This window comes from Leucopleurus acutus (assembly GCF_964270905.1).
Source record: "Leucopleurus acutus genome assembly, chromosome: 6".
NCBI lineage: Eukaryota > Metazoa > Chordata > Mammalia > Artiodactyla > Delphinidae > Leucopleurus > Leucopleurus acutus.
In genome coordinates this window covers 46366351-46379426 of record NC_139149.1, presented here as the reverse complement: position 1 = coordinate 46379426, position 13076 = coordinate 46366351, and the positions used below count along the sequence as shown (strand labels likewise).

The window sequence follows — 13076 nt, the reverse complement described above, 5'->3', positions numbered from 1 at the left end:
CCCCCCTTTTTTGGTAGCTCACACTCCTTCATTTGAAACCTGTAGAGTACTAATTTGCAACATAGTTGAGAATGGAGACAATAGGAAACCTTGGTAACCCTTCAGGTTGGCCTTCTTTAAGTAAATTATATGCAGGGCTTTCTGAATAGGACATAAAAATATTAATACTGGGCAACATCATTTTTGTTATTCTTAAAAAATAATCACTCTGAGGAGAATCCCGTTATATATTTTGTTATTCATTCAAACTCTTCTCCACAAAAATGTAAATGGAATTAATCTCCATCCGCAGGTTTGAATTTATGAGTCAGTCCAGGAGATGTGGGCCTGCCAAGTGTCACAGAGCTCAGGGTTCTGGAACACACAGGGGAGTGGGGAGGGGGGCAGGACAAAGGGCCTGCGCTGCAGGGGAGTGGGAAATGCTTTCTCGGTTGGATACAGTGCTCATTTTATGTGCGGCCACCAGACCACTACCCTCACTTGTTTTTACTTAAAACAAGTGGAAAAGGCCCTGAAGCAGGAGATGGAGAGACTGGACCATGGTTTGCTGCTGGGGGACCATCTCATTGCAGGCAGAGGTTACCTCCCAGGCCACCGGCCAAGTGCCTGGGGACACGCGGCTTTTCGAGATACTCTATCACACACCCGACTGGCGTCTTACCAGGGTACAGGCCTCTATGTGTGGCATCCCCTTGGCTACTGTAATACTGCATAGGTGGCTGGGTCCTATCGTATTCAGAGCGAGGGTCTCTGATTCCTAACAGTGCTGGTGAGGAAGAGGTACTGCCGACTGAAGGGAGAGGCAAGAGGAGGAGGGAGAGAGAGAGAAGAAAGAGAAATCAGGCTGTCAGTGTCTCTAGAAAGTCCCCTCTGGAAAAACAAAGGTCAGTAATTAGAAGTGCACGTGGCTGGCACTAAAGTCAGCTCTTAGAGGTGCTGTGAGTCGTAGGGCAGCCAGCCCTGGGTCTCTGGAGGTGACCTGCAGGCCGGCCACTGTGAGGATCAGCACTGTCAACCCCCAAGCTTGCTAGAGAGCCACAGCACGTGGTTGCAGGGACCATGCGGCTTCCCCACGGACACGGTGGGTCTCAACCACCTGCTTGGGCCTTCGGAACTGAGTGACGGTAACTTCCCAGTCATGCAAGAGTTCCATTTGCTGCTTTATGATCTCAGTTCACTTACTTGTAACACACCCATCTATTATCCGTTATGTATAGCACTTCAGTAAGTAGATGTTTTACGGCATGTTTTGATTTCTGATGATTTCAGAAATATCTGCATCTCTAAATGTGTCTGAATAAGAGTGCCCAGCCCATAAAATTTATAATTCTTTTTATGGTGATCAGCTGTCAGGGAAATTTATAAACTCCGTAAGCCCTGCTCATCAAGCTCATGGTGCTGAGAAGCCCAGGCCTCACAAAGGCCCAGCTTTTTTATCCCAGCTGGAGCCAAACATTTCATAATAACGTGTCTACCCATGGGTGTCCTGCTGGGACATTTTTGCACAGAAGGAAAACATCTTCTTTTTCTCATTAAAAAAACCATCTTGCTTGCAATGAAGTATCTTGTAATTAAGAGTGGTCACTTACTCACTGGATGCACTTCAAAGCGGCAGGCCCCAGGCCCTGCTACCAGTGGTTTTGTGTGCACTGATGCTTTCAGAGGAAGACTGACATCAAAATATTTTCCCTAGAAAGTCACTTCACTGACACACAGTGAGCATGCATGGGCAGTGTCTATGTGCTTCTCATCCTGCCTACTTTCTACAAGGTAGGAGGACAGAGGCCATCGCCACCCGCCTCCCATAATTACATCAGCAAGATATGAGATGTGCCCGTAAGCAGATGCCGTGCTAGTGCTGAGGGATGGATGATCAGTCCCCAGAATAAACGGAGAAACAAGTGTGAATCAGATCCTACCTTCAAATGGAATCCAGAGAGGGACCTAGGAACTTGGACGGGGCCCGTCAGCACTGTCCAGTGTGTATATTTAAGAGGTTCTCAAAACGAGTTCATTGCTTAGTGACTATGTCCTGATTTGTCTGAAATTATTCTTTTGCCTGTACACATGCCTTTCGTTAAACAGCAAACTCTCTTGCTTCCCCGGGCACCCCTCTTCCTGAGTCTCTAAAAAATCCTGAGCATTTTTATAAAGCAAGACAGCCTCAGGCTACACCTGGGAACCCAGCAAGATGTACCAAAAACCAAGCAGAGGTCTCTTTCAAGAAAACAACTCATAATTTAAAAACTAAGACATAAATATACACCATATGCAGTAGGCAGAGATAATTTTTAAAAATTCCTGGTACAAGCGGAGACATCCAATTATGTGACAAGAACCACCAGTCATATATTAGTCTTTTTGGTCACATTTGTCCACATGAGAAATAAGACTGCCAGCAGGAGCACAGTTGAATACAACAGGTAATATTTATATGTCAGAATGGGAGATTTAAAGCCAAATAAAAAAAGATATTTATTACTTTTCCTGTTTCATTAAGAATTAAATTTACAGGACTGAATCGACTTGGTAGTAATATTCTGTTCTTACATGCAGAAAAAAACCCCCCAAAAAACAACCCCCCCAACAAAACCCAGTCTGAGCCTCAATACATTCTTTCTACCAAATTAAACACCACCAATATGTAGGTAGTGTGGTTGTCAAGATTCCCAACTTACAAATCACAGGGAATTCCTGTAAAGCCACCTGCAGGGCCTGTTCCCCCTAGCCATGGACGCTGGGGGTCTGGAAGGCAGCCAGGGGATGAAGCTTTAACTGCTGAGGAGTAAAGGCGCAGGTGGAGATCACGGCTCTCCCAGGCTATGGGTCTAAAGCTCGCGTCTAAGGGATTCTTTCTAAGAGTTTTCACCAAGAAAACGAAAAAATCACTTTGAAGAGATTTCAGATTTAGGGCCTGCAGGCAGGCAAGGGCAGCCATTTTCAGGCACAACCTAGTGGTTCTCAAAGTGTGTTCGTCCACTCTCCTGTATCCGCATCACTGGGCCAGCTTATTAAATGCAGGTTCCCAGGCCCCTTTGCAAACCTAGTGAAGCAGAATCTTAGGAGGAACAGATGCTATTGAGGACCCCGGGATACTTTTATGAGCCATAGTTGGTGTAAACTTACATAAACTTTTAAAGCGGAAGGAGGAGAGTGGGTCTGCTGTATACAATACCATGTAATTCCCCAAGGAGGCTTTCAGCCTGAAGAGCAAACTCTCCTTTCCTCAGTGTTTGGAGGTGACAGGCTTAATCAGCGTACGTTTGATCTCCGGATGGGCAACAATGTTCTGTCACACAAACGCTCTCACCAAGAAGGGGAGTTTACCCACTGACCTGACTGAATGACAGGTGACATCTGTTGGTTGGTGGTAGACAACGAAGGATGTGATTTGAATCGGTCTCGCTCTAATGTTGACACAGGTGTAATAAAATGGTTCTGATTCCACCCATCCTGTGGAGTTAAAAGAGGAAAAGAAACCTCTCAAAGTGGATAATGACATTTCATTACAATAAATGATTACGAGCGTATGCTCTCATGAATGCTAATTATGCCAGAGCTATTCTTGTAAGTTACCTTTTTATAGATGCTCCGGAGGTCCCGATATTGCCATAATGTATTCAAGACCTGGGCTGCTGCCTTCACCACTTTCAGAGATGATCTAGGGAGAGAGTGGGGATGTGAATGAACGTGGGCAGCTCCACTTGAAGAGACTCTGGCAGCAAAGCAATGGCCAAGAGGCCATCACTCCAAGGACCAGGGGGCAAGGAGGCTGCTGCTAGAAACCACCACCAAGGAATCAGGTGTACCTGGGAGTCAGTCAAGTTCAGGGCTGGCCAGAGGTGGCAAGGACCAAAGAGAGGCTCACAGGCACTTGGCTCTGCGGTCAGAAGCTGTGGTCGGGATGAGCCCACGACTTCTGACCATGATCACACATCTCAAGTGTCTGAGGACCCTCCCAAGTTAACTTAAGTTACCCCCCCCACCCCCATTATTAGGCCTTCATCTAAAACATGTTCACTGCCTTCTTGTCATTTGTGCCTCTTTGTAAACAGATGTGTCTGTGTGCTCTAGTGTTTGATTTGGAAAATAAGGTCAGTTATTACCTCCCCTCTCCCTGAGGCCTTCCCGACCAGTGTGTCTGAAATTGTGACAACCCCTCCTCGCCCTGGCATGCCCTATCACTGTCCCCGATTTTATTATCTGCCCTTCACTCAGCACCACCCACAGGCGCTGCTCATTCCACTGGTACCTTGTCTGTTCCACCCATGGAATGGAAGCTACCTGCGGGCAGGTGTGAACTGCTCACTGCTGTAGCACGTGGCAGGTGGGCAAGAGAGAGAAGCTTGGTGAGTGAATCAAAAGGAAAATAAGTGTATGTTCAGAAGACAGCTTGACTTGATCCAGGTTTTCTGAATCTCTTGTTTCGGAAAAAAAAAATTAGACTTTTTTTTTTCAATATACAAAGATTTTGGCACTGGTTCAGCATTTCTCCAGCCTGTTCTTATGCCTTTCACGAATAAAGCCTATCTCACAAACTTTTGGGAGCACTAAATGTGATTTTGGTTACTCTTACAGGAGAGGGGAAGGGAGCTAGAGGGGGAGTTAGTGGAACAGGGCCTTAGCTTTATCTGTAATGTTTCGTTTCCTTTGAAATAAAAATGAGTGTGTTTGCACTTATTACTAATGAGATAAAAAAAGATACCTAACAGAAAAGGACTGAAAGGAAATATGAATAATGTTGGTAGCTGTGGTTTCTACAGGGTGAGAATACGATTTGCTACATTATTCTTCAAAAGTATACACAGGGGCTTCCCTCGTGGCGCAGTGGTTTGGAGTCCGCCTGCCGATGCAGGGGACACGGGTTCGTGCCCCGGTCTGGGAAAATCCCACATGCTGCCGAGCGGCTGGGCCCGTGAGCCATGGCCGCTGAGCCTGCGCGTCCGGAGCCTGTGCTCCGCAACGGGAGAGGCCACAACAGTGAGAGGCCCGCGTACCGCAAAAAAAAAAAAAAAAAAAAAAAAAAAAAGTATACATAGTGTGAGTTCTAGTACTGACACTCAGCCAATTAATAAATGTTTACTACTATGGGCCAGTCTTTGTTCTAGATACCGAGGATGCAGCAGTGAATGAAAAGACAAGGCACCCGCTCCGGGGGGGCTGTCAGATGCCAGAGGGGGTCGTAAGTAACCCCGGGGAAGCCACTGCCGTGTGCAGGAGGAGAGTGGGGGGACGGGTGGGCCATTTTACGACTGATCGGGAGGTTACTGTCCTGTTGTGTCGAGAATGGGACAAGCAGCCCTACGCTTCCAGCTTCCTTGAAGGATTCTCTGATCTGATACTAAGGCAAATTCACAGTCACTGCTCTAGCTCCGTGACAAGAAACCTTCCATTTTTGCCACCAATTCTCTAATCCCTACTTCTGCTGCTTCATCACTTGGGTGTCACCCACAAGAGAGGTATGATCCAAGCCCAGGGCACATCCTGAGGCCACACAACAGGCTCTGGCTCTGCTGCACGTGATTTTAGGTGAAATATTATTTAGGTGAAATAATCCCAGAACTGAGGATTTAAGAAGATGTTCTTGCAGAACGGGCCCTGGAGCCTGGAGCAGAGCCAAAGGTCCAAGGGAGATGGGGCCCCAGGTTTTCCTCCTCATGACATGTCTGATTCTTCCAGGAGTCAAAACGGCCAAGTGTGGCTTTAGGGACAGGAATGACGGTAGGGGTGAGGGATGTTCCAAGAAAATAAAGAGCAGAAAAGGGGCCACATGACCACAGATACCTCTCCCAGCAAAAAACAGGGTTTAACTGCTGGAAACCGCTTAGCTTATTGGCGCGTGAGAAGTGCACAGATAAATCCTTCCCAATAAGCAGTGTATCCTCGACCAAGGCCCTTGTCACAGGAATGAGGGCCTGGCACTGGCGTCTCCTTGCAGCAGACTTGCCTGTCTCCTCTGCCCTTGGTTATGTTCACCAGCTTTTCTATGCCCCCCGAGTCAGCCAGGGCCTTGGCATTCTCCATGTTCTTGCTGGTGACCTCGTGCAGGGCGCAGCAGATGGCTGCCACGGTCTCATCCGACAGCACGCTGGGGCTGGTACCACCCGGAAGCCTGTTGACCAGGTCTCGCATGGCGTATTTACCTGCCCGAGGCAAAAGAGAGCTCATTCCACTTTTGGAAGGGACCTGGTTTTTGTTATTGTTGTCATTGAAAGGTTGTGACTGTGCAGTCTCTTGAAAACAAAACCTCAAAAGAGACAATAACCGGAAAGAAAAAATCCACGGTAAAGAAGAAATAACAAACATTTTAACTGTACGGGGCAGGTTAACATCTATGGCCATGCCGCTCGAGGAAATGACTGGTTTATAAAACCTTACTGCAAATTGCTGAAAGAAAATGTAAATCGGGGTATAAAACTGGGTGTAACAAACAAGTTGCTTTAGTTCCACTATTTTCATTAACAGCAAGAATAAAGGAATTATGACAGTCAATTTTACTCTCCATTCAGTTCCTATGCGTCATATAGGAAATATAACTTCCTCTTAAAGCCTTTAAAAACTTTTCTTTGAATAAATTTTAAGCTGGACCAAGTAAGGCTGCCAAACAATTCATGAAATCTTTCTAGATCTCAACATGTGAACTGGGTACAGTTACACTTTTTTTTTTTTCAAAATTTTTGAATTTTATCTTATTTTTTTATACAGCAGGTTCTTATTAGTTATCTATTTTATACATATTGGTATATATATCTATATGTCAATCCCAATCTCCCAATTCATCCCACATTTTTATCAAGTTGAGGGTTTATATCAGTTGGTCTGACATCAGTAACAACATGCTCGTTTCTTTTAAAGAAGACAGAAGTATAATTCTGGTATGAAGATTAAGGGCATGTTACGTCCCAGAAGTAGTGCAATAATAAAGTTCCCGACAGGACCAGGCTGGGGTGTCCCTTCGCTACTGAGGCATTTCCCTACAGATCCTCAATTCCCCTTACTCTTCTCCAAAAAGAGATTACCTGAAGCTTTTTCCATTTCAATTACTGACTGACAAACTGGAATAACTGTACTGCAGACAAAAGAAATTAACTAAAGCTCAAGTAAATATTTTCTTAGCTTTTCTCCCTATGCTAATAACTGAGTGGATGCTAAATGGGGTTTTTATTGAAGACCTATTTATATACAATGGCAAGCAGAAGAAGACAGGGCCTGAGTACACGCCGCATAATTTACAGCATGTCAAAGTGAAGACGCGGGCATAACTCACAGAGAACATTGTTAGGAAGAGTGGAAAAGCAGTGATGACACTGTAAGCCAGAAGATAAATGTGGTTTTTAAGAACAGATGATAAGTTAGCACTGGTGATTCTGAATACTCACGAATGACCAAAAGGTCCACGACATGTAATTCGTCACTTTGCTACGGGCACAATTTTAAACTGCACTCTGGAGGCTTGGGAGAAGGCCAGTCACTCGGTCTGTGAGTGACCCTAGTGGTCCCTTCAGAGCCTGCAGCCCAGACAGCTGGCTTGGTCAGACTAAGTTGAGTATGCAGCAACTTTTGTGAACTGACAAAACTTTGTTTCCTCGTAAAAAACGGCTCTGGAGAGAAAGTCCATGGCTAGCGCTGGTGACGGATGTGAGGAGAGAGTGAAGAGGTCAGAGAAGGGCATGCTTCTTAGGAACAGAAGTGCTGGGTAAATCAGAGTCAAATACTGATTATGGGAGGGGCTCAGACCACACAGGAAGGAAGGGATCTTCATGGGGAAACAAGAAAAAGTGACTCCTGAAACAGCTCAAGAGTACTCCAGCTGGGTAAAATAATGCTCATCAGCGGAGAGAGAAAACACGCGTGAACGTTTAAAAGGGGGTGAGGACATTCACAGAAAACACAGGGACGCACCGAGAGAAGGCGACGCCCCTGAATATACATTCGTTCTTCCCCAAGGTCTTAGCACTCATGGAGCTGGCTGTGCACCCTCTGCTCTCCCATCTCTCTCCTCCCATTTGTGGAATCACAGGACACAAGGTGTGTGTGGCCAACACTGTTTTTTAGCATTAAGGACTCCCAAACTATACGGGCTTCTTATAAGAAATTCAAATAATACAGATGTAACAAATAACTTAAAAAATATCTTTTTAGGGACCTAAAGGATTTCTCTCAAGGAAATGTGGGATCTTGGAGCTATAACACATCTATTGGAATCAGGCATGAGCTGGCTATGAACAGGGCATGGAAGAGCCTCCTTTCCTCTCCGGGGGGTACAATTTGGCCCAAAGAGACAGTGTTTTAAGAGCAGGTTAATCCAGGCAATAATTTAAAATAGCACATCTACCAGGCACTGTGTGAGGGGCCGTGGTGACTCCTCGTAGACACTCTCTGAGGTAAACATTGTTGTCCTTGTTCCTTTTCTCTCCCCACCTTTGTCTTGCTCTATCATGGCAGGTGTATTTTAATATGAGTTCAATATATATTCACTAATCCACATAAGATCTTGTCAAATTTTCCCTCCTTCTCCCCGACCTGTCATCGGCTGTAGGACTGGCGTGGAGCTGGGGGGTTTACAAGGGGCATTTTCACAGCAAGCCCACGGTGACGAGTGCAGGCATGGGCAGCTCCCTCTCAGAGATGGGAACCAAGGGAGAGTTTTCAATTCAGATGAAGGAATGAAGCCCACATGGGCTCCATACAGGACACTCCAGGTTATACAGCCAGTGAGCAGCACATCCAGGGTTTAACCTGAGGTCCACTGGCGGGTCTCTGATCTTTTCTTTTCCCCACACTCTGCTTGGGATGTGGCCATGCTCTGGAGGCAAGCAAGCTCAGCTGCCGTGGGTGCACAACTTTGAAGAGGCGCTCATTCTCAAGTTCATGCAAGCGCCAACCCGACGTCTGGATGGACCCAAGGGTGAACGCCTCCTAAAACTGTGCACCCTGTGTGCCTCACTTGCCTCATCCTCATCCTGACCCTGCCCTGGGGTCAGGCCTTGGAACAGTGCCTCTGTTTTAAGGCGAGCACTTACACAGATGTGAGAGGGAAAAGCTATAAAACATTCATGTGATTTCTTTTTTTAATTTAGAACACGGTAGTGTTGGAGAATTAGCAGATACGTCTCAAAAATCAGAAAAGGGAGAATTAAACCTTTTTCGTTGTTCAAGAAATGACTCTCTGGGGAAACAGATACACCAAATCTACCAAGCAGTTTTATAATGTATGACTGAAATTGCTAGCTCTTCTGAAAATTTACCTTCCTGATCCAGTGTTTAATGAATGAGGCTGCCTCTTGCTGAAAAGGAATGGTCAGAAAGGACAGACACACGGGCACCAAACATGCCAAGACACCGGGGACTAGGACTGAGTTGCTAATCATTTTAAATGTCATATTTTTATAAATCAAAAGAAGAGTTTTATAAACGCTGTTGTTTCTCTCTTTATAGCTCACCTGGTCACCAGAACATACCTATGAGCTCCTTGTTGCGGACATCTAGGGCCATATTCCTCAAGGCAGTCGCCACAGAAGAAACAACTCTATCATTATCCATTCTCAGAAGTTCTACAAGGATGGGGAGCCCTTTTTCTTTGCGGACAGCTGCTCGGATGTACGCTGCAAACTAGGAAATAAAACAAGGTAATAAGTAATATAAAACAGAGCTCAACTCTCAGATGTTACTGTTGCCTAAAAAAAGATGTTTCCAAAAGATAAACTAATAGATTAAATGTTTTCTTTCCAACGGGAGATTACATCTGTGATGCCAGTCAGGAGAAAACCAGTTTGGGAGAAAGATAAGCTAGGATGACTGATTTAAAAAGAAATCCCAAAGCCTGAAAAGCTCAAGCCACCATCTGGCAGATATTTTTGGGTAGAAAAGAGAAGGCAGTGATTATTTTCTACTTCAGCTACATAAACATGATTAAGGACGGATGGCGTGTCTTCTCTGCAGTTGGCCCCAGGCCAGGTCCAGAGGCTATAAATAGGATGGCAGAGAGGGTAACTGGTCAGTGCACATTAAAGGAGAACCTGTTTCCATCAAGTCATTTCTCCCCTGTATTCTCTGCAACAATATTTACAGTTTAGTAACCTTTCAAGGAAATTGCTTGGAAAAAAATCCCTTGCCTCAGAAGAAGAGGAATTCTCCAGGAACACTGAGCATTGTAATTAATACACACTGGTGAAAAAGTAAGTATATTTGTGTGCAAAATGCTTTACCATTCAAGATTAGTTAGCTGCTGCTGCTATTTTTTTTTAATCCACAGTCAAGAACTTCTTTTGTGATTAAGAGGTAAGTGTGTAAGGTGAGTCAGTTTGGGCACCGTATGAATTGGGAACGAACACTAAGTCATCGAGAAAACAAATAAACAAAAAAAGTAACATTTGAAAATGGGTCTTTAATCTTGTTTTGAGTTTTCACTGACATTTTTCCCAATGCAAATTGTCTTTCAAAATTTAGGATAATTGAAAAATGTTGCTCATAAAACATCTAATACTTTCCTGTTGTGGTCAAGACACGAGGACACAGATCTGCCAGCCATTTTTATTATTTTGAACATGAAAATATGTGACTGACTACTCAGTCTCCTTAATACCAACAGAAGAGATTATTCTAATAACACAAATAAAAGGAAAAGATGCATTTCAAAGATCCTATTAGCTTCCTTTGGATGAAGTCAATACTCCTATTTTCCAAATCAAATGATATCTGCAAGAGAAATAGAATACATGACTTGCTATCAGGTAAAGGACTTGGGCAGCTTTGGCAACTTCTCTCTCTGAAATCTGCAAGGACAGAACCAACACCTATCTCGCTTGGAGACCAACTGGCTCAGCCCAGCCCTGGGCGCCTCCCTTCCAGAGCACTACAGCCATCACCACTCCCAGATAGCTTCTGACTTATCACATCTGTGGCCATGTTTATCTTGTTTTCTTAATGAGGGCCAATATTTTGATTTACTATTTTAGACACTTTTGAAATCACTTCCATATAATGTTTATATTTTAAACGACCTTGCCATTTAACGTTTATTCACTAAAGATCCCAGAAAATAAAATTCTACAACTCAAATCGTATCTATTTTAATTATTGTCTTTTTTCTTATTATCATCAAATGAGTCTCAGGTCATAAGAAGCTGGAGGTGAACACTGAGTCACCAACATAAATATTTTTGATACTTATGTGCTAGGCCCTCTCCTGGGTCCTCCAAATTTATCTCATTTAATCCTTAAAACCGCCAAATGAGGTAGGTATTATTTCCATTTTACAGATGATGAAACTGAGGACAGAGAGATCTGAGGCCCCCAGCTAGTAAGGGGGGTGGGGGAGGATCCAAGGCCAAGGGGTCTGGCTCCAGAGCCAGCACTTAAGATGCTAAGCTATTAGCACTTTTAATTTTTTTTTTTTTTTTTTTTTTTGCGGTACGCGGGCCTCTCACTGTTGTGGCCTCTCCCATTGCGGAGCACAGGCTCTGGACGTACAGGCTCAGCAGCCATGGCTCACGGGCCCAGCTGCTCTATGGCATGTGGGATCTTCCCGCACCGGGGCACGAACCCGTGACCCCTGCATCGGCAGGTGGACTCTCAACCACTGCGCCACCAGGGAAGCCCAGCACTTTTAATTTTTTAAAAATTTATTTATTTATTCACTTTTATTGACCTATAGTTGATTTCCAGTGCTGTGCCAACCTCTGCTGTACAGCAAAGTGACTCAGTCACACACATATCAAGAACAATAACAAAATAGCCATGGTGTCTTAGCGCTAGGCTGTAATTATCTGTATATATTCATTAGAGCATCTGGCCGCATGAAACAAACCTTACCTAGGCCTAGCAATGCTTTTCACTCTCACAGAAAAAACGATGGCCAATTTTCATTTGGGGAGGGGGTGATGGAGGAAGTAGTCAAAAACAAGCATTATAGTAATTATACTAAAATATACTTGTTAGGAAATTTCTAGAGGTTGAACTGTTTCAAACAAGGATTGTCTGGGAAGTTGTTAGATGACATTTAAAAAGTTTTGAGAACTTGCTTATAGTGGTAACAGTAGAAATCACCTTCAGTTTTCCTAAAGAAGTCACACACGTATTAGTGGAGGTGGAAACTTTGCCATGTGTATGTTCTATAAGTGTCTGAGACAGGAATGGCGGCCCAGCCTCAGCTCTAATTCAGGCCCTCGGCATCTCTCACCAGACTCCCCTACAGAATCCCAGCCTCAACTTTCCTCTACTTCAAATTCGCCTTCTGCGCTGCTGCAGACGGGATCCAACAGTGTCCACATCAGCCTGTGTCGTTGGCCTGCTTAAACCCTTTCAGCGGCCCCTCTGGTCCGAAGGTTGGGTCCCAGCTCCTGAAGCTTGGCCGTCAGGCCTGGTCACGAGGCCCAGCTCCACGGGGGCACTCCTCGTCCCACCCTCCACGTCCCGGCAACCAGCTTGTAGCCTCCACCCACGGCATCCTCACTGTGACGCCTTTCCCCTGTTGTCCCTTTATCTGGTTGGTTCTCTGTACACCCCGACCTCGACTCTGCTGGCTTAATTCTACTCATTCTTAAAGGTTCCATTTGGGCAGCACTACCCTTCCAGGAACCCTTCCCTACGTTCTGGCTCCCCTCTTTCCTTGCCTCTCCCTCACCTGCCAGGCTGGGTTAGATGTCCTCTTCCAAGACCCCGCCGCACACATATCCCATGGGGTCTACACTGTACTGGCTCCATCTGTCTGTTTTTCTCGCCAGCCTTCAGCTTCTCATGGGGAAGGGCTACGTCATATTCATCCTTGGATCCCCAGAGCCGACTGCTGTCTCCCTGCTTTTCTCCTCCCCCGCTTTACCAAACTCTAAACAACCGTGTCCCTTTCCATGATCATTGCTGATCTGACTGCAAGAAGTGTGCACACGTAGAAGGCATCCTACCTTCCAGTTTCCGGCAGAGAGGTTCTGGAGAGATCCAGCAGAGCCTTCCAAGGTGGCTGGGTTGGAACTTTCTGCTAGAAGATTCAGGTATGGTTTTACCACTGACGGATGCCACAGCATCTCAACCCCTTTGGGGGACTTCGACAGTCCTGGGATAGGACCGACTCCATCCCA

General features: G+C 45.3%; 1 protein-coding gene across 7 annotated transcripts in view; it reads right to left on the bottom strand.

Annotated features, from left to right (window-relative positions):
* The window catches only part of PKP4 (plakophilin 4), a 252594-nt gene that overhangs the window by 3814 nt on the left and 235704 nt on the right, over positions 1-13076 (bottom strand). For 5 of the 7 annotated variants that reach the window (XM_082841001.1, XM_082841003.1, XM_082841004.1 and 2 more), the window contains 6 exons: positions 12903-13076; positions 9462-9612; positions 5948-6143; positions 3577-3661; positions 3336-3453; positions 662-790 (listed from right to left, as the gene is read on the bottom strand). In XM_082841001.1, coding sequence (XP_082697127.1) covers positions 662-790; positions 3336-3453; positions 3577-3661; positions 5948-6143; positions 9462-9612; positions 12903-13076 — 853 coding nt within the window. The remainder of the gene's footprint in view (positions 1-661; positions 791-3335; positions 3454-3576; positions 3662-5947; positions 6144-9461; positions 9613-12902) is intronic. The other 2 variants (XM_082841005.1, XM_082841007.1) reach the window with 1 other exon arrangement.